General features: G+C 35.4%; 1 protein-coding gene across 3 annotated transcripts in view; it reads right to left on the reverse strand.

Annotated features, from left to right (window-relative positions):
- Positions 1-625: 625 nt before the first annotated feature.
- The window catches only part of ZNF521 (zinc finger protein 521), a 577,602-nt gene continuing 556,932 nt past the window's right edge, over positions 626-21,295 (reverse strand). For all 3 annotated transcript variants that reach the window (XM_053714990.1, XM_053714988.1, XM_053714989.1), the window contains one exon: positions 626-1,496. In XM_053714990.1, the coding sequence (XP_053570965.1) occupies positions 1,467-1,496 (30 nt within the window). In that variant the 3' untranslated portion in view covers positions 626-1,466. The remainder of the gene's footprint in view (positions 1,497-21,295) is intronic.

Genomic DNA, 21,295 nt, shown 5'->3' on the forward strand with positions numbered 1-21,295 from the left:
TTTTAACCTTTTGCCAACTAGCACTTTAGCTCCCGGTGGGAGCGCTCCCTAGTACTTTATTTTTTATTTTTCCAGTTGTTCTTTGGGGATTTGTGAGATCCCTTCAACTAGTTGGAGTGTGTGTTTCCATATTAGGCGCTGGTCACGTATCTGTTTTTCATTCTTTAGAAAATATATGGTAGCAAGAATAGTATATATTGTTTATATTTTTCAAATGAAATGCCGAACAATAAAATATATATATATATATATATTTCTTTTTTTTTTGAACAGCCACCAGTACAGATGGTTTAACAATTTCAAAAGCACTGTTCACACGTACGAAAAGCACTAAAATTTGTTTCAAATAAGCAGATGCTAATATTTTACTTCTACATTTTACTAGCGTTTGATTTATAACAGTTACGGATTTGGCTGTTACCTGAAATTGCAGATAAACGGAACTTATAAATACATGATAGTTTTCAATGCTTCATATCAGCAGGTATAATTTTATCAGTGTGGCAAAGCATAGCAGAGGAGGAATAATATCTTGAACAATATCTTCTGTACATGTTTCATTTACAAAGCATGCTGCAGATAACATTTTCTTAGCTCTAACTAGAAAATGAAAAACGCTTACACATAATGCTAAATTGAATTTATTTTCTCTTGGAAAACAATTCCAGTAATCTCCAGATTCAGACCGCAGAGTAAACATTAATAACAGTTACATACAGGTTAGTTTAACAGATTCAAGAATTTGGCTGTGTGAAATCATTAAGAAAAAGTTTGAACACACAAAAAAAAGCTTCAAATGGTTTCCAGAAGAAAAGTTTTCTGGACAATCTACATAACAACTATTGCATATATGGTAATGCTATCTGTCATACCGCAAGGCTTACAAATATATATATGGGCCTTATTCAAGATATTTTTTTTTTCTATGTGGTTTGAACGGCTCCTCTGTTTAAGACTCCTTAGTTGCATTAAGTATATATATATATATATATATATATATATATATATATATATAAAAGTTTTCAATACAGCTGTTTTTGTAGTAAAGTAGGCTTATTAAACCTAGATAATTTAAAAAGAATGGCAGAATACAGCTAATATTATTGCAACAAATTTTCTTGCTCTTCCTTTATAGAAAGTAGATTTTGCTAAGCCTCTTCCCCGGCAGATTTTCATCTTCTTTACATGAATAGGGCCCAAGTCAGCTGTTGTTTTTTTGTTTTTTTTTATAAGACAGTTTTAGTATTGAACAACATATTACATGTGCAACATTTATATACAAGAATTTTATCCGGTGCTCAAAAGTCCAAACACATGAACATCCAACAGTTCCAATAATACAAGTTGTATGGTAATATACAATGATTTTTTGATTAATATTCATAAACAATCAAAGTTTCGTGCAAATAATAAAACATGTTCCCTTTTTGTATCAACAGATTTCTTCCACCAAAGTCAGGTTTTCACTAACTGCTATGTTGGGTCATTGTGTGGTTCTAAAAGGAAACAAAACAGAGATTGATTATTTTTCTTATATGGCAAAGATATATTATACATTATAGCATGGTACACATCAAATTAACACATAAGAATATAGCTGTAAATTAAACATGTGACTATCAGTACTACAGGCTTCCAGTAGCATATTTCCAGAGTCTTATCTAGATATGTGCATTCGGATCCTTTGTCAGGATGCGGAATAAGTCAGCAGCTCTGGGCATTTGGCTCTTTTCAGATTTGGATTTATGCTTGTGAAACTTAAACAGACTAAAATCTAGATCTTAGTTTGTTGCACTTTCAAATAAACTGGCTCCAAAAAAAGCCAAATGCAACGAGCAGCCGCCTTTCTCCACATTCAGATCCTAAGGAATGATCCAAATACACAGGTCTTGTCTTATACAACAGGGGTCATGTTGTACTTTTTTTACCTTCAATTTTAAAAATGTGATTATTAAGAACAAAATTAAAAACTCTCTCTCTCTCTCTCTCTCTCTCTCTCTCTCTCTCTCTCTCTATATATATATATATATATATATATATATATATATATATATATATATATATATATATATATATTGGGCAAGATTGCATACACATGCACATATTTGTACAAGCCTACACAGAGACCTAAACACAAAGATATTGAATATTCCAAAAAATACAATAATGAGCAAATTGTGTGCTACAAATATTTTGTGCTACAAATATGGAGAGGTAAAGACGTTGTGAGTGATTCACTGTAATCTTGCCTAACTCCTCCTAAACTACCACTGGCTACATATAAGCAACTTTGGGTTAAATGGAAACTGGAAAATAACTTTATGTTTCAAACACAAATATATAACTGGGGAAACAGGAATAACTGGAGGGCAGACCTTACATTTGACATAAAGTGCTTTATCTATAATCCAGAGTCCTGGATTACAAGTGGAACACTACTCTTAGCACAGGATGGGCTAAGAATAAAGCAAGATCTGGTATTAAAAGTGAATGGTAAAAAAGTTATGAGAATATTAGCGCTCATATCACAAATGATAAGTAACAGCGCAACACATAATAGGGCAACACATATATATGTCTATATATATATACACACACACACACCTTTGAGCACTTCACAGTCATATACAATATACAACTTTTAACACATGTTTTACTAATAAAATAGATTTAAAGTAAAATATAATTGTGTGAAGAACTTAAACTATTTCTTCTTTTTTTAGCACATGTTCGAGCAAAAACCAGACCTGAGTTTTGTAGCGCACCCAATAGAAGTCTATGAGTTGAGGGATTTTGTGGGGCTGCACTGTCCGACCTTCAGATGTTAGGCTATCACGCAAGCACTAACATTTTACTATCAAATTGGAATATGGAAGTAAAAACATGGGAGCACCATAGCGCTACCATATTTATGCTCCACTTGTAATTAATTACTCCTTTAGATGTTCAGTCTGCAAAGGCTTCTTTTCTAGCAAAGGAAACATCTGCTGAGGGGCTTCCTGTTTTCTCCCTTTAAATATTATCTGTCATATGAAAGGATCTCAGTTGGAAAATATCATGCCACTTTATGCGACCATTCATAGAGTGACAATGGCCCTGAGCACATGCAAATATATCAGTTCCTATCATGCACTGTGACCCTGTAAGATAAATGTGCCAATGACAATAAGTTGATGGCGATCAGAAAAACCTGTCTTCACCTTTAATACTGAAGCATTGAACATAAAAAAGATTTGTATATTCTAGTTAAAAAAAAACTAAATAAAACTAACAAAAAAACTATTTCGATGGAAGTAAAACATAATATGTATTCTCATTGCGAGATACAATTTACCAGGATATAAAGAAATGACTGCACTGAGTGTAACACAAAACCTATATAACTCCTATATAGCAGGGATTTAGAGAGCATCCATGTGTAAAAATGAAAATGATTTCGTTTATTTGAAGGTATGTTTTTAATGTTTTCTGAAACCCAGTGATGCATTTATATATTAACTTCTGCATCAAAAAGCATTAAAGCAAGAACAATTAGAAAAATATTACAGCAAATCTACCACAGAAGCCACTTTTATATCTAATTAAAACATTTGTTGTATTAAAATAAACGTAAAAGGTTAAACCCTAAAGAACAGATGCTGTATGCATTATTGTTCCTTTTGGGTGTCCGTAGCTAGAATGAGAAAGAAAACATGATATACATAATTCTTTCAACAGATGGTGACAGTAGCACAGCAGTATGTTATTTTATTCTGCAGATTAACAACACTAAAGGAAGAATTCCATCATTAATGATTAACTAATTACTGTACAATTTATATTGGAGGCTCCAGTCTGATAAGGGGTTAAATCATTTGTATGTAGCAGGTAGTTTTTCTTTGCTATGTACATGCTGCACTACATCTTTAGAAACAAGAGAAATTCACAATACTGTCTGCCTTTAAGCACTTTTTCTTTTTCTTTCTACTTACAAAAGCAATTGGTTTCCAACAGTCCGGATAATAAGTCTTTTGACCTGAATTCTACTCTGACCCTTTAAGGTCATCCCTATGCTCAGGCATATAGCTGATTTTGGAAATGCCTGCAAGTCCTGTATTTCATCTCCTGCCCACTCAGAATAAAGCACTCTTTAAATGTGTGTGTACTGGTCCCATCAGACTAGATAGGCATCCCTGTTGTGGGCAATGCAGGGACAGAAGCCTCTGCCTTTATTAATGAATGCAGACCATTATGAGTCTGGCTGGCTCCTGCTCAGTTCCCAGAAGCATATACAGTACGTGACTTAAAATGTTGTAATATTGACACAAAGTGAGTCGGGCACCCCTAAGGAAAATTACTCCTTGGATATAATGTAGCCTCATAACTGCTATAAGAGTACAAAATAAAATCCTCTGGGATCTGACTGACATATACCGCATTCTGTCTGCTCCCTGAGCATTACAAAGAATTTCTTTGTGAAGGAATTCTCAAGGACAGCATTAAACTGAGTTTTGTAGCAGCTTTTTGGCTTAAAACTCTTAGCTCTAAATCGTTTGCTTTGAATCAATGAAAGTGCTATATCATCTGCATTAATCGATGAATTTGGTTCAATACATGCTCTATTAAATTATACTTTCTAATTGAGATTTTTAAGGGCTTTCCTGTGCACAGTTCCATATAAGATTTTCCAAATACTTAAGAACAATTTTAAAGTTTGGCATATTTCAACCTAGCATCAGAAAAAAAAAATTGTGAACAAAATTAACCAAAGAAGGTTAAGCACATTTGGCTCCATTTATCAAGCTGCATACGCCCTTTACCTGAAGGCCAATATTTAAGAAGAAGGTTGATAAACTGCTGCTTCCAAACCTGTACATCAGCGCTTAGCTGGCGGATTAAAGACACCCCAGACAAGTTCACCTGGGGTGATTGACAGTCCCTACTTCCTCGCCATTGGGTTATAGCATGAGCAGGGGGCAGATGTGAATAATCAGGCAACATTTTGCTAGCCACTTTCTGCGATCCCGGGTGGATAGCTTTGCGAAAGTGAACTTTATTCATCTGGGTTTTGATAAATGGGGCCCATTGAAGCTAACGATTCGCGTATACATTTTACACAAAAGGGACAAGCATGTCAGCTTATGAAACATTCCATTTAGATACCCTTTCTATGTGATAGCTATTTATAGATATGTATAGGGACAAAAGGTAAAACTAAAAAGATGGAATCATGTAAAAGAGCACAAACTAGAAATATGTTTTGCATAAACCAAGCTGTCAAGTCACACTGTGAAATAGTGTTTCACTGTTAGGTGTGATTCCCCAATTGTAGTTAATCTAACCATTCTTACAACAGGGACCCAGAAACCAATTCTCAGTGAGATCATGAAACCTCAGAGATTAATATGTTCAAATTGCAGCAGTAACTTTAATTGATGATATCAGTATAAGCTAGGGCATCACCAGCCAAATAACGCATTATAATTTATTAAAGGGACATAGTACTCATATGCTAAATCACTTGAAATATCACCTGAGAATCTCTGTGTAAAAAAGGAAGATATTTTACCTCAGAATTTCTTCAGATCACCAAAGTAAGTGATGTGTAAACAGTTATACTCTAGCTGTTGTCCAGCTGCAAATTGATAAAAAAAATAATAATAGCCAATCAGCATCAGCAGTGCTGAAGTATCACTTTGCCTTTGCTGTGATCTCATGAGATTTCACTGAGATCTACAGAGATTTCATAAAACATCCTTAAACTGAATAGGAAAACAACATGACCGTGCCTTCACATGACAGATGCACACTCTCTAGCAAATCCTGGGACAAGCATCCTGACTGGCTGATTAAAGTCTCTGGGGGGTAGTTATCAAGCCGTCAACCTCAAATACGCTGCGTATTCCGCAGCGTATTTGTGGCGAGGCTGATACGCCTTAGTTATCAAAGGCTCGAGACCGGCAAAAGTAGAATTTTGTGACGTAAGCTTCGATCCGCCGGACTCAGTCCGACACAGATCGATTCTTACGTCACTCCAGATGTTCCGCACACAAGTGCGGCACATTCTCACTACTTTTGCTAGCTATCAAAAAACTAGCAGGTACGCTCGGCACTTTTACGGCCCAGCGTACCTGGTTTTCAAAGCGCCAGCCTGGAGGCGGCGGATCCCATAGGAATCAATGGGAGTCTGACCATAGCGAAAGTACAAGTTCGCTGCTGACAGACATCCCATTGATTCCTATGGGAGCTGTCTACACCTAACACCCTAACATGTACCCCGAGTCTAAACACCCCTAATCTGACCCCCCCTACACCGCCGCAACTACATAAAGTTATTACCCCCTAAACCGCTGCTCCCGGAGCCCACCGCAAGCTACTATATACATATTAACCCCTAAACCGCCGCTCCCGGAGCCCACCGCAACTATAATAAATGTATTAACCCCTAAACCTAACCCTAACCCTAACGCCCCCTAACTTAAATATTAATTAAATAAATCTAAATAAATTAACTCTTATTAACTAAATGAATCCTATTTAAAACTAAATACTTACCTTTAAAATAAACCCTAATATAGCTACAATATAAATAATAATTATATTCTAGCTATCTTAGGATTTATTTTTATTTTACAGGTACCTTTCAATTTATTTTAACCATGTACAATAACTATTAAATAGTTATTAACTATTTAATAGCTTACCTAGCTAAAATAAAGAGAAATGTACCTGTGAAATAAATCCTAACCTAAGTTACAATTACACCTAACACTACACTATACTTTAATAAATTATTCCTATTTAAAAATAAATACTTACCTGTAAAATAAACCCTAAGATAGCTACAATGTAATTCATAATTATATTATAGCTATCTTAGGATTTATATTTATTTTACAGGTAACTTTGTATTTATTTTAGCTAGTTAGAATAGTTATTAAATAGTTATTAACTATTTAATAACTACCTAGCTAAAAGAAATACAAAATTACCTGTAAAATAAATCCTAACTTAAGTTACAATTAAACCTAATACTACACTATCATTAAATTAACTAAATAAACTACCTACAAAGAACTACAATGAAATACAATTACATAAACTAACTAAAGTACAAAAAATAAAAAAAGCTAAGTTACAAAAAATAAAAAATTAAGTTACAAACATGTTAAAAATATTACAACAATTTTAAGCTACTTACACCTAATCTAAGCCCCCTAATAAAATAACAAACCCCCCCAAAATAAAAAAAATCCCTACCCTATTCTAAATTACATAAATTTCAAAGCTCTTTTACCTTACCAGCCCTTAAAAGGGCCATTTGTGGGGGCATGCCCCAAAAAGTTCAGCTCTTTTGCCTGTAAAAGAAAAATACAACCCCCCCCCAACATTAAAACCCACCACCCACATACCCCTAATCTAACCCAAACCCCCCTTACAAAAACCTAACACTAATCCCCTGAAGATCATCCTACCTTGAGTCGTCTTCACTCAACCGAGCCACCGATGGAACTGAAGAGGACATCCGGAGCGGAAGAAGTTAATCCTCCAAGCGGCGCTGAAGAAATCTTCCATCCGATGAAGTCATCATCCAGGCGGCGCTGAAGAAGTCTTCGATCCGGCCGATGTCATCTTCAAAGAGGCGCTGAAGAGGTCTTCTATCCGGGCGAAGTCATCTTCCAAGCCGGGTCTTGAATCTTCCTTCCGCCGACGCGGAACCACCTTCTTCACCGACGGACTACGACGAATGACGGCTCCTTTAAGGGACGTCATCCAAGATGGCGTCCCCTCAATTCCGATTGGCTGATAGGATTCTATCAGCCAATCGGAATTAAGGTAGGAAAATCTGATTGGCTGATGGAATCAGCCAATCAGATTCAAGTTCAATCCGATTGGCTGATCCAATCAGCCAATCAGATTGAGCTCGCATTCTATTGGCTGATCGGAACAGCCAATAGAATGCGAGCTCAATCTGATTGGCTGATTCCATCAGCCAATCAGATTTTCCTACCTTAATTCCGATTGGCTGATAGAATCCTATCAGCCAATCGGAATTGAGGGGACGCCATCTTGGATGACGTCCCTTAAAGGAGCCGTCATTCGTCGTAGTCCGTCGGTGAAGAAGGTGGTTCCGCGTCGGCGGAAGGAAGATTCAAGACCCGGCTTGGAAGATGACTTCGCCCGGATAGAAGACCTCTTCAGCGCCTCTTTGAAGATGACATCGGCCGGATCGAAGACTTCTTCAGCGCCGCCTGGATGATGACTTCATCGGATGGAAGATTTCTTCAGCGCCGCTTGGAGGATTAACTTCTTCCGCTCCGGATGTCCTCTTCAGTTCCATCGGTGGCTCGGTTGAGTGAAGACGACTCAAGGTAGGATGATCTTCAGGGGATTAGTGTTAGGTTTTTGTAAGGGGGGTTTGGGTTAGATTAGGGGTATGTGGGTGGTGGGTTTTAATGTTGGGGGGGGTTGTATTTTTCTTTTACAGGCAAAAGAGCTGAACTTTTTGGGGCATGCCCCCACAAATGGCCCTTTTAAGGGCTGGTAAGGTAAAAGAGCTTTGAAATTTATGTAATTTAGAATAGGGTAGGGATTTTTTTTATTTTGGGGGGGTTTGTTATTTTATTAGGGGGCTTAGATTAGGTGTAAGTAGCTTAAAATTGTTGTAATATTTTTAACATGTTTGTAACTTAATTTTTTATTTTTTGTAACTTAGCTTTTTTTATTTTTTGTACTTTAGTTAGTTTATGTAATTGTATTTCATTGTAGTTATTTGTAGGTAGTTTATTTAGTTAATTTAATGATAGTGTAGTATTAGGTTTAATTGTAACTTAAGTTAGGATTTATTTTACAGGTAATTTTGTATTTCTTTTAGCTAGGTAGTTATTAAATAGTTAATAACTATTTAATAACTATTCTAACTAGCTAAAATAAATACAAAGTTACCTGTAAAATAAATATAAATCCTAAAATAGCTACAATGTAATTATTAATTACATTGTAGCTATCTTAGGGTTTATTTTACAGGTAAGTATTTAGTTTTAAATAGGAATAATTTATTAAAGTATAGTGTAGTGTTAGGTGTAATTGTAACTTAGGTTATTTTTTATTTTACAGGTAAATTTCTCTTTATTTTAGCTAGGTAAGCTATTAAATAGTTAATAACTATTTAATAGTTATTGTACATGGTTAAAATAAATTGAAAGGTACCTGTAAAATAAATATAAATCCTAAGATAGCTAGAATATAATTATTATTTATATTGTAGCTATATTAGGGTTTATTTTATAAGTAAGTATTTAGTTTTAAATAGGATTCATTTAGTTAATAAGAGTTAATTTATTTAGATGTATTTAATTAATATTTAAGTTAGGGGGGCGTTATGGTTAGGGTTAGACTTAGGTTTAGGGGTTAATCATTTTATTACAGTGGCGGCGGCGTAGTGGGGGGCAGGATAGGGGTTAATAAATTTATTATAGGTTGCGGCGGGTTCATGGAGCGGCGGTTTAGGGGTTAAACTATTTATTTAGTTGCGGAGAGGTGCGGGATCAGCAGGATAGGGGTTAATAACTTTATTATAGAGGGCGGCGGTATAGGGGGGGCAGGATAGGGGTTACTGGGTATAATGTAGGTGGCGGCTGTGTCCGGGAGCGGCGGTTTAGGGGTTACTACATTTTTAATAGTTGCGGTGGGGTCTAGGAGCGGCGGTTTAGGGGTTAATAACTTTATTTAGTTGCGGGGGGCTCCGGGGGCGCCGGTATAGGGGGTAGAACAGTGCAGTTTAGTGTGAGTGCTTAGTGACAGGCTAGCAATAAAGCTGGGAAAAAGCCGAAGGGCAGCGAGATCGGATGAGTGATAACTGTCACAGTCCGCTGCTCATCGCCCCGCGGCTTTTTGACAGCTTTATTTGATAACTTAGGCGAACGTATTCAAGGTCCGCGGCGGCGAAGGTAGGCGAGCTTAGGCGGACGTATTGGGCCGGCGAAGCCAGAAAAGTAGACGGCTTGATAACTAGCCCCCTCTGTGTGAATACTTATGACATTTGAGGTAAAATATCTTCCTTTTTTACATAGAGATGTTCAGGTGATATTTTCTATTTAGCTTTTTACAGCTATGCTGCATCACTTTCATGTGCTTCAACATTTAGGTATCTTGTCCCTTTAAGTTAAAGGTATGTAAACTGCAGTATCTGGATAGAATTTAGGAAAAACAGATGAGATAGTATTACTAAATTCAAATAATCTTATAACAACATCCCATATGTATATGAAATCACTTTGTATACTGCTCTGGGTATCAATTATAAGGTGTCATGGGTAAACAAATCAGTAGAACACATTACAAAACATTTTGTTCAAGGTTAGCAGAGCTGATAAATGGATATTACAAGCAAGATTAATAACAAAATGATAAAATGTAAAGCAACAAAATGCAACACTTGTTATGCTAAAAATATTTTGTATGAAAAAAAGTTAATTCAAGTTTATTTTGCAACTAATAGGAAGTGATATATATTTAAAAAAAAACATAATTAAATGTAGCAATGAAATAACAGCATTTAATGCCATTTTTAATGGACTTAACATGAAAGGCAGGAGGTATATAGCGCTATTCATAATCAGAGCATTGACAAATTTGCCTGAAATATGTGCATCTATACAAAGTTGTGGGAAATATAAAAAAATAGCAGGCATATGTTGTCACGTATGTCACAAATGGCTATTTAACCCCCCCCCCAAAAAAAAATAAAAAAAAAATAAAAAAAAAAAATCAAGCACTCAAGCTAATTCCCACGCTAAAACAATAATCCCATATCTACTTGATGGTAAACTCCAGTGTATGCATTGGGGCAAAAATAGCTAAAACGTTTATCAATGCCCCTGATTCTTCATATGAATGCCCAGCAACAACAATTATATATACCTGAAGCATAAAAAGGAGCAATTTAACATATTTTTATAACCTAGTATTTCATGTGGTTTTCAAAGATATAAACATTTGTATGGTTTTCAAGCAACACATTTAAATCAAGCATATGCATCAATTTACTTGAATAAAAAGATGCATATTCTTTTGCATTTTCTTTTAAACAACCACAAAAAATACGCAGATGGCTTAAAGCATATTGAAGAATTGTGATTAAATAGGCTTGTAAATACAAAACATATCTACCTGATATATTAACGGATTAAAGCTTAACACACTAGAATTTGTATTAATACCAGATTAAGAGAAGAAGATAGTAAGAGATTTAGGGGTCTATTTATCAAACCCCGGGCGGACATGATTCACAATATTCGCTATACACTGCATTTAACATTGCACACACATTTCACAAGAAATGCTTGTGCAATTATGCCCCCTGCCCATTTGCGGCCAATCGGCCACTAGCAGGGGGTGTCAATCATCCCGATCGTATCTGATCGGGATGATTGCAGTCCGCTACCTAAAAGGTGGTGGACGAGTTAAGGAGCAGCGGTCTTATGACTGCTGCTTCTTAACTACAGTTTCTGGCGAGCCGGAAACTACGCAGGGAGATAGCATCTCCCTCTAAGAGTAGTAGATTCAAATATAGGGCCAGATTACAAATGTCACGCAATTTAGTGCTTTCGCTTGAGCGCAAACTTCGCTAGAAGTAAGCTTGCTGCGCGCGTTGGGTAGCTTGAGTATTAAAAGTTAAATATCGCTACCACGTTTACGTATTCTCCCTATAGAAGTCAATAGAGAGTGCAGAAGAAAAAAACCTAACTATCACTCGCACACTAACTATACAAGAGTTATTCATATTAAAATTCTAATGTTCTTCACATACAGAACAATGTAATTTTCATTGTAAATAAATATTTCTATATATATATAAAAGAAAAAAAATAATATATAAAAATAGGACATAGTAGAGATTAACTTCTAACATATTATGATATGGGTTGTATGAAAATTGTAGTTTAGTGGTATGTAAATTAATTATATATTGGACAGTAGGATATCAACTATAATATTGGGATAATGCACTTATGCAAATACATCTACAGTGATTAAGTGTTAGAATCTCTATGAATTTGTTGAACGCACTGTAAGTGTTCTCCAGATGACATACTAATCAGTAGATAGGTTAGGTCGACGATAGAATTTTCGCTATTCAATAATCCTCTGTGATATGATTGGTTAAGGTTGCCAAGCTTTTTTAAGTTGGTGTTTTGATATTTTTAGTTTTTGGGCACTCCGGGGCTCCATAGTTTCTTTTGCGCATGCGCAGTTTTGCATTGAGGATGCCGTGGGTCTCGAGAGTTACACGTTGATGGGGAGGTCTTATATGTAAGTCACTTTTATGTTCTATGTGAGTCTGAGGATGGGGGCGACCCCGAAAAACTTTTAATTATTAAACAATTTAAGGATATAACGGAAAGTGCCTTTCTTGCTAGTCAAGGTGTAACATTTCTTTGGAAGTGCACCCCGGCAGATGGTATGTGACAGTGAGTGCTAGATCCAACAAGCGACAGTATATATATAGTATATATATATATATATATATATATATCTATATATAGATTATTTAGATTTTTTTTACAGTATGTATAATTTGCAATACTTATTTACATTTTTAACATTTTATATTTAATATTTCAATAACATGCATTGAGGTTAGCAATTCTTTATGTGCACTACCCTGAAACCACTTTACACCTAAAGCGTGACACGCATATTATATATTCCTATGTTCCTCACATAAACCATAATGTAATTTTTATTAATAAATATATACATTTGTACACACTTTTTTTTATTAATATTAATGTGAATAATTTTTATCAGATAGTGTTTATATGAGTGTAACTGTAATTTTCTGTATTTATGTTGTGTTTAGTGACATTTTTTTCAGCGCACTACCCTCTAGGCAAGGTTTTCAGTCGCACTAACACGACAAGGGTAAAATGTGCTGTCTCTGGATCACATTTACTTTCAACTTGTAATACGTGCAATATTTCCGACGCACGCAGAAACCCTGGTATCGCTTGTGCACAACAGTTAGGGCACCACTAGTAAGCTAGCCCATAATTTGTAAATGTGGAAAGGGAAATATATTTAAATGATACTAGACTATATGAAATATTATAATAAATCAAGCTTTATATGCTGGTTAATAACATAAGAATCAATGGTTCTGTTAAAGCACAGAAAGATACCCTTTCCTTTCAATCAAAATATATGATGCTTGCTGATAAGCAATAACCATCACAGCTGCGCAAGCCTTGCTTGGTTATTTATTGTGATACATGTTTTCAACCATTAGCAAAATCTTCATGCTTTAATTGCCAGACACATAGCTCAAGCAAATAGCCTGGCCAGGTGGATAACTGAAGAACTGGGCAACACTGATGTGCAATTTGTTGCCAGAAGGTGAATGAGATAATGATGTGGTAACTATAGATATTAACTGCTAATACATAAAGGTTGTAGGTATTTTATATTTGTCTTTCACCTTGATGTGTTTTTCCTTCCCTGAATTACATTTATAATTCTTTTTTTTTTTTTAAATAGCAACCTTCCAATTCCAGATCCAATTTCATTTGAATGTTTAGAGTTATGTGAAATTAAAGTAACCAAGTTATCTTAAAAACCCATGCACTGATTTTCTTAATAATACCAAAAGGCACTAATACCACTGATATTCTCCATTGCCCTGTGTATGGTAGTTCAGGTGCATTACTCAGTGAATAGCATTGACTGTGGACATGCACCCAATCTAGAGCCCAAACAAGGGTAATACATGGGAATATGCATAAGACAACAAAAAGCAGTAGATACAACAGTGCACCTAATATTTTCTAGAAGACTAACCAGGGTTTTCCTTTCATTTAATTTCTATTGGCTATTATTTGCAAACTATAACTATATACTGTAAGGACTTTTATGTCCCTTTAATATTGGCAAACATGAATGATCCGTTCTACTCAATATGCACTCTTCATACCCGGTTAAAAGATAAGAACCTGTTTTAATTACTCATGTATACATCTGACTATTAAGTGCATTTAAATGTCCTAATTCTTTAACCTCCTACAGATTTACTGCTACAGTAAATCATTTCCATTGTATCCTTAGCCTACCAGCTCTCCCCTTTGCTTCAGAGACTAGTGTTTTGCTCTTTTACTCAAAGGCGATCAAGAATTACTGAGGACCTAAGTGAGTCATACCTTAGGCCCCTTAACAAATCAGTTCTAATTTGTTTCTCTGTGTCAGATCTGTGTAGCTGGCCACTGGCGTAAACAAACAAGAACAGTTATTGCAACCAGTGCTTCTAGATGTGCATCACTTACCCATGTTTAACCCCTTTGTGACCAGTGGTTTGATACATTTATCAGTTATAGGAGACTAGACAGATACTGATTTAGACATCATTTCTAAATGTAGATTCACATATACACTAAAAACCATTTAGGGCCAGATTACAATTGGAGCTCCTGTTCGAGCGTTAACTGTGCAAGCAGCTTTTTGTACGTTTCTGTTAGCGCTCGTATTACAAGTTGAAAGTAAACTGTTTTTGCTTGCGTGCTAATCAGATACGGGTAGAAAGCAGAACTTTGAATATCAGGTGTTTAATAACCTATTCTCCCATAGAAGTTATTGGAGCAAAAAAAGTGGAAAAAACGAACACCCTACTTGCGTGCAAACTTGATTGCATATTTTCAAGTGTGCTAACCAGACATGAAAATATTAATAATTCACATTCTAATGTTCTTCACAAAGAAAAGTATGTTCTATTTATTCATAAATACATATTTCTACATATATCTGATAGTATTTTGGTACAAAATATATATCTATACCTTTATATATACAGTATCCCACAAAATTGAGTACACCACTCACGGAAGGTGGGGGAGCGCAAGGTCGCTAACATCCACCAGCTGCGTGATGTCATCATGGAGAAGTGTAAGAGGACTCCAGTGGCAACCTGTGAAGTTCTGGTGAACTCCATGTCCAAGAGGTTTAAGGCAATGCTGGAAAATAATGGTAGTCACACAAAATATTGACACTTTGGGCCCAATTTGGACATTTCCACTTAGGGGTGTACTCACTTTTGTTGCCAACGGTTTAGACATTAATTGCTGTGTGTTCAGTTATTTTGAGGGGACAGTGAATTTACACTGTTATACAGGCTGTAAACTCACTACTTTACATTGTAGCAAAGCATCATTTCTTCAGTGTTGTCACATGAAAATATATAATAAAATATTTACAAAAATGTGAGGGGTGTACTCACTTTTGTGGGATACTGTGTATATATATATATATATATATATATATATAGACAACGGTAAAGAACTTGATCCCAGGCGAGGTATTTAAAAGCACAAAAAGTCTTTATTTGATTCCACTTGTGGTAAAAGCATAAGGAGGTACCAAAACACATAAAAAGAATATTCACACGAAAGCATAGGCTAACATGTTTCGGCCTGATGCCGTAGTCGTAGCTGGAGTAATGCAAGCGTGTGAAGCATTTAAAGGGGCATCTGTTCAATGATAGGTCAAATAGAAACCAATCATGAACCTTCATTTTAAGTGTGTGTGAATTCAGACAATTAACCCGTTAGTTGCCAAAAAGATACATAGAAAACTTTGCACATCGTTTTTGCATAATTACAAAAATGCATACTTAAATTATAGACATTTTAGCCTGAAGGACAATTACATGAGTAATGTACATGAACTTTTAAACTTAAGATCTATGTGATACTTAGTAAATATGTATCAAGTAAATAAATAAATCGAGTCAAAGGGAGCAATGCAAAGGAAGCAATACAATTGCTGATACATTTATATATGGTCAAACTGGGACAATTACGAGTCTATATAACATGGTAAAATGAACAATATTCTGCATATGGAATGGAATATCATAAGCATGGAAATAATAATAATAAATAAATTGAAAAGGCTCAATTCCGTGTAGAGCTAAAATAAAACTTTTCCTTTATTAAAATATCCAATGCATATGTTGATATCCACCCTCAATCTCTATATGCAGCGCAGTGTTCATACACACTGTTAAACCGGTATTCACAGTTAAATGAGTGGGGGTAAACTGATAAATGAATGAAATGTCAATCAATACAAAACAACTCTCTTATTTTGGTTGGTATCAATAAACAATAATAATGAAAATATAAATGATAGATACTAAAATGGAAGGACGTAAGTGTAGATTTCAGCATAATAATAATAGTCATATGTGACTGTACGTGTATACACTAGTGAAAATGAGTATAACACATTTTAGTATTTATGTTTTAAAATTTGTAGTTGTATTTGGTATTGAATATTGACTGAATGTACAATCAGCCCAAAGGTGGACACAGATATGATAAACCTGATCTATTTCCAATAATTGATTAAGTCATATTCTGAGTTGAGGCCCTTGGGCACGCGTGTTTGCAATCTAAAGATCCAAAACATTTCGCGTTTCCCCAAAGCCTCATCTCTATTACCGCCTCTAGGAGGGTGTTTAACCCATTCAATGGCTTGCCATCTTAATGTGTTATTATTTTTATTATGTATGTTTTTGAAATGTTTCACCAAGGGTGTGGTTGCTTCACCAGTCTTAATAGAGGAAAGATGATTCCTTATCCTCGTATTGACATCTGTCGTGGTGAGACCCACATATTGAAGGTTACATTGGATACAAGTCAGGACATAAATGACATAGGAGGATGTACAGTTGAGGCAAGAATCAATGCTAAACTCCTCTCCAGTCACTGTTGACTGAAATTTGTTTGAGAGGGTAGCAAATTCACACGGTCTACATCTGGACTTGCCACACCTGTACATCCCCCTATGTCTAAGCCAAGACCCACTTGGGGGATCAGCTGGACTGGGAAGTTCAGAGGGAGACAAGTAGTTCCCTATGGTCTTACTCTTTCTGTAGGAACAGCGTAAGCCTTGTTCCACACATTTAGTCAATTTGTTATCAGCTACTAGAAGTGCAAAATGTTTTTTCACTATTTTGCATATACTTCTATATTCTTCGCTGTATTCAGTTGCAAAAGTAACCTGGTCACTTTGAGTGGAAACACATTTTTTGTTTTTGGACTGTTGTAACAATGTCTGTCTATCAAGTCTGTCTACTTGTGTTTGTGCTCTCTCCAATACATGCTTCGGATAACCCCTTTGTTTTAATCTCTCTTTCATTTCAGTTCTTTGCTTTATATAGGCTTTTTCCTCTGTACAATTTCTTTTGATCCGTATAAGCTGTCCCTTAGCAACAGCAAAAGGCACATGCCTGGGGTGACAACTCTTAGCATGTAAAATTGTATTTCTGGTAATGGGTTTCCTATACAGATCACTGACTATCTGTCCGTTACTTTTATGCATTAAAGTGAGATCTAAAAAATTGATACAGGTTTCATGTTTTTCAAATGTAAATTCAAGTCCCATCGAATTGTTATTCAGACCTTGTACAAACAAATCCACAGATTCGGTTTCTCCCTGCCAAATAAATAGCAGGTCATCGATATAACGTCTGTAAAAGACGATGCTATTCTTGTAAGCATTTCTATCTCCATAGATGTGGGACAGCTCCCACCAACCCATAAAAAGGTTGGCGTAAGAGGGGGCAAATTTTGCCCCCATGGCTGTCCCACATTTCTGGAGATAGAACTTGCCCTCGAATCTGAAAAAATTGTGTGTCAAGAGAAAATATGCTACCCTCAATACAAAATCCACAAATTTTGTAGAAAAGTTAGAATAACTTTTGAGAAAAAATGAGACAGCCTGTATACCTTGGTCATGTGGAATGGACGAGTAGAGGGCTGTAACATCTACTGTGACCCAAACATTGTTAGTATCCCAATGTAATGTCTCAATTAAATTAACCAAGTCTTTGGTGTCTTTTAAGTAACTTTATAAGGACGTGACAAAGGGGTTAAGTATGGCATCAAGCCATTGGGATAGGTGTTCCAACATGGAACCTATCCCACTCACTATCGGGCGACCTGTTACATTGGTAAGTGTTTTGTGCACCTTTGGAAGGTGGTGGAAGATGGGCACCACAGGGTTATGGACCAAAAGATAGTCAAAGGTAGATTGATCAAGGTGCCCATCTTCCAACCCATCATCCAAAAGTGACATTAATTCCCTTTGGTATAAATTGGTGGGATCTCGAGTGAGGGGTTCATAGTTGTTAGTATTATGAAGTTGTCTATAGGCTTCTTCAATGTACTTGTCTCTACTCATAACAACTACTGACCCCCCCTTATCCGCTGAGCGAATAACTATATCTTGGTTTTCACGTAATTCTAACAATGCTTGTTTCTCGGTTTTACTGAGATTATGTCTCTTAGATTGAACCACACTCCCTGATCGAATAGTTTCAGAAAGTCTAGTTAAATCTGCTTCCACTCTATGGTAGAAGGTTTCAAGAATAGACCCCCTACTATGAATTGGGTAGAATTCAGAAGGATTCTTGAAGCCATTAAAGCTATTGACTATATCTCTATCATCGACAATATCTCCCTGTCTCCCCAAGTTCTCCAAGGCAATCACATCACATGTCTCTTCAAAATTTAAATTCAAAACTGAATGCGGAGTCATACCAGAAGTAACCCCATTTTGTGTCATTCCTATAGAACCCTGCTCAATATCACTAAAATGTTTTTTAAGGGTTAAGTTACGTATCAATTTGTTGATATCCAACATGGTGTGAAACAAATTAAAATTGCATGTTGGCGCAAAGTTTATATATATACACATGATTATATATAGGTATAGATACACACAGATATATATATAGGAATATCTATTTAGAAATACATAAATCATATTCCTCTATGTGCAGAACATTGGAATGTGAAATATTTACAGTAAATACACAATATACCACTTTACTAAAAATTAATATTGCATAAATAGGCTTTTTCATGTTGTTTTCTACTTAACTGCAAAGGTCTCCAAAGCACATACAGTATATACAGTATATATATATATATATATATATATATATATATATATATTTACGTGTTTATATATGTATATATGTCTGTAAATACATATATACACATATAAATACATAAATACACACATATAAACATACAGTATATATATATATATATATATATATATATATACATATATACAGTATGTATATATAAGCAATAGATAAAGCGCACTCCCACTTGCTTAAGAGTAAAGTACCAGGGTGCAAAACTGCTACATACAAAAGATCTAAAAAAAATCTACAGGACTTGCTGATAATTACTGACTCTACACATGCCTATATAAAAAAAAAATGGCTAAAGACACATAAACCAGGAAGCTTCAGATGCGTCAGCTGCACAACTTGTAATTAAATTATCCAAAAGCACCTCATTCCATCATCGACATTCCAACCAGAGGTTTAAGATCAAATTCCACCATACCTGTTCTACGAAGTACGTGGTCTTCCTACTAAATTGTAGTTGTGGAAAGTACTATGTAGGAAAAATGGACAATGACATTAAGAAAAGGATGGCAAACCATAGGAGTGCCATAAGAACAGCTTTGGATTAAAAAAAAAGACAGATCAATCAATAGCAAGGCATTTCCTGGAAAGGAACCACACTGTAATGGACCATTGCTTCATGTTGATTGACCATGTACCCCCACTAGCATCAGGTGGAAGAAAAAGCTTCTACAATTAGAAACAAAATGGATCTACACCCTGGGGACAGTACGCTCAGGTGAACTTAATGGCAGTGTTGATTGGCATTGTTTCTTACGACTTGAAGCTTTACCATACTCCATTTGACCTGATGACCAAGGGTTGAGCAGGAGGGGGGAGGAGTCAAGGAGGGCACTGATACAGGTTTCTTGAATGCCATTGATTTCCCCTATACATATTGTTTTAACTGTGAATTTAACCTCTCTATTCTCATACAGATGTATTTTTTATAGTTTTTTTTTATAGGTGTGCTGTATAGGTGGCCTCATAATTTTCTAGCATGCCTTATCTGCACCCTATGCACCTTTACCTAGATATGATCTGTTCCCAGAGATGATTTACCATGTATGTACATGTCCAGAGATTGGCATTAAAAACAGATATTCTTTATTTTTCACTCAAAATGTGTTTATGTTTTTGTCATAATATTCTTGGAATGTTACTGAGAACATATTAGCAAACAAACAACAACAAAATGGTAAATAAGCATGGACATTTCTCCTCAGCACATAGTTACCAACAATTTATATAATTTCTTAATTCCAATATCTAGCATAGCTCATACATGTGAAACGTGTCACAGGTCTGTGCAGACATAGTTATCAGGGATAAATTATCCTACAAATACAGTTTATCACATAGACATATTTTTTTCCTAAAATTGGACACCTTAGAGAATTTAAAACTCTATAACAAATATTTATCCATTGAAAACCTGCCCAGAAATCGGGTTCAAAGTTCAATGTAATTCATTTGTTTTATATATTGGCAGTTTTGCAACAATGCCTTTAAAATGTTATACACTGTGTAACAGCTGATGCCATCTAGTATTTAAAGTTCTATAACATTGTTAAAAGGATTGTTGGAAAACTGTTGGAATATAGCGCTCAAGACACGTGCCCACTTCTATGCCTTTCTAGGTTTGCTCATTTGCAAAAAGAGCAAAGTAAGTTTAATAATATAATTGCAATGTTTTACAAACTGTAAACTCAATATGAATCATGTGAAAAAAGAGTTATTTTCTTTTAATAAACAATTACCAATCAAAACAATGTCTTGTCATTTGTGTTGAAACTTCAGCCCAATGCATTTTGTGCAAAAAAAATAAGTTGGCACAAATATATTAACCTCAAAATTCTACTTACTTTTAAAAAGAACACAAATTCCAAAACCACAACCTAAATTACTTTTGGTATCATTATTTTAATTTAGAACCTTATTAAGGGCGAGATTCCAAGTGGAACACAAAATTGCACTGTTAAGAGCACGATATTTGCGCTGCACTCGTAATACCAGCACACGCAATTGTGTGCTGGTATTTGAAGATGTCTGCAATGCGGACATTGCACGAAAGCTTTGCACTCCATAGGCTCCAATGGGAGCAGCGAAAGGGTTAAGTCGCGCAGCAATGGGCTGCAAAGTGTAAATATATATGTATATACATAAATATTTATTTGTTAATATGTGTATATACACATATTAACACATAAGTATATGTATATAAGTATATATATATATATATATATATATATATATATTTATAGCGAACACACAGTCCCCATAGACAGCCATGAAAAGGCACTTTTTAGTGCAGTTTTTTTTTTTTTTAAACACCCAACA

Source organism: Bombina bombina, chromosome 5 (assembly GCF_027579735.1).
Source record: "Bombina bombina isolate aBomBom1 chromosome 5, aBomBom1.pri, whole genome shotgun sequence".
NCBI lineage: Eukaryota > Metazoa > Chordata > Amphibia > Anura > Bombinatoridae > Bombina > Bombina bombina.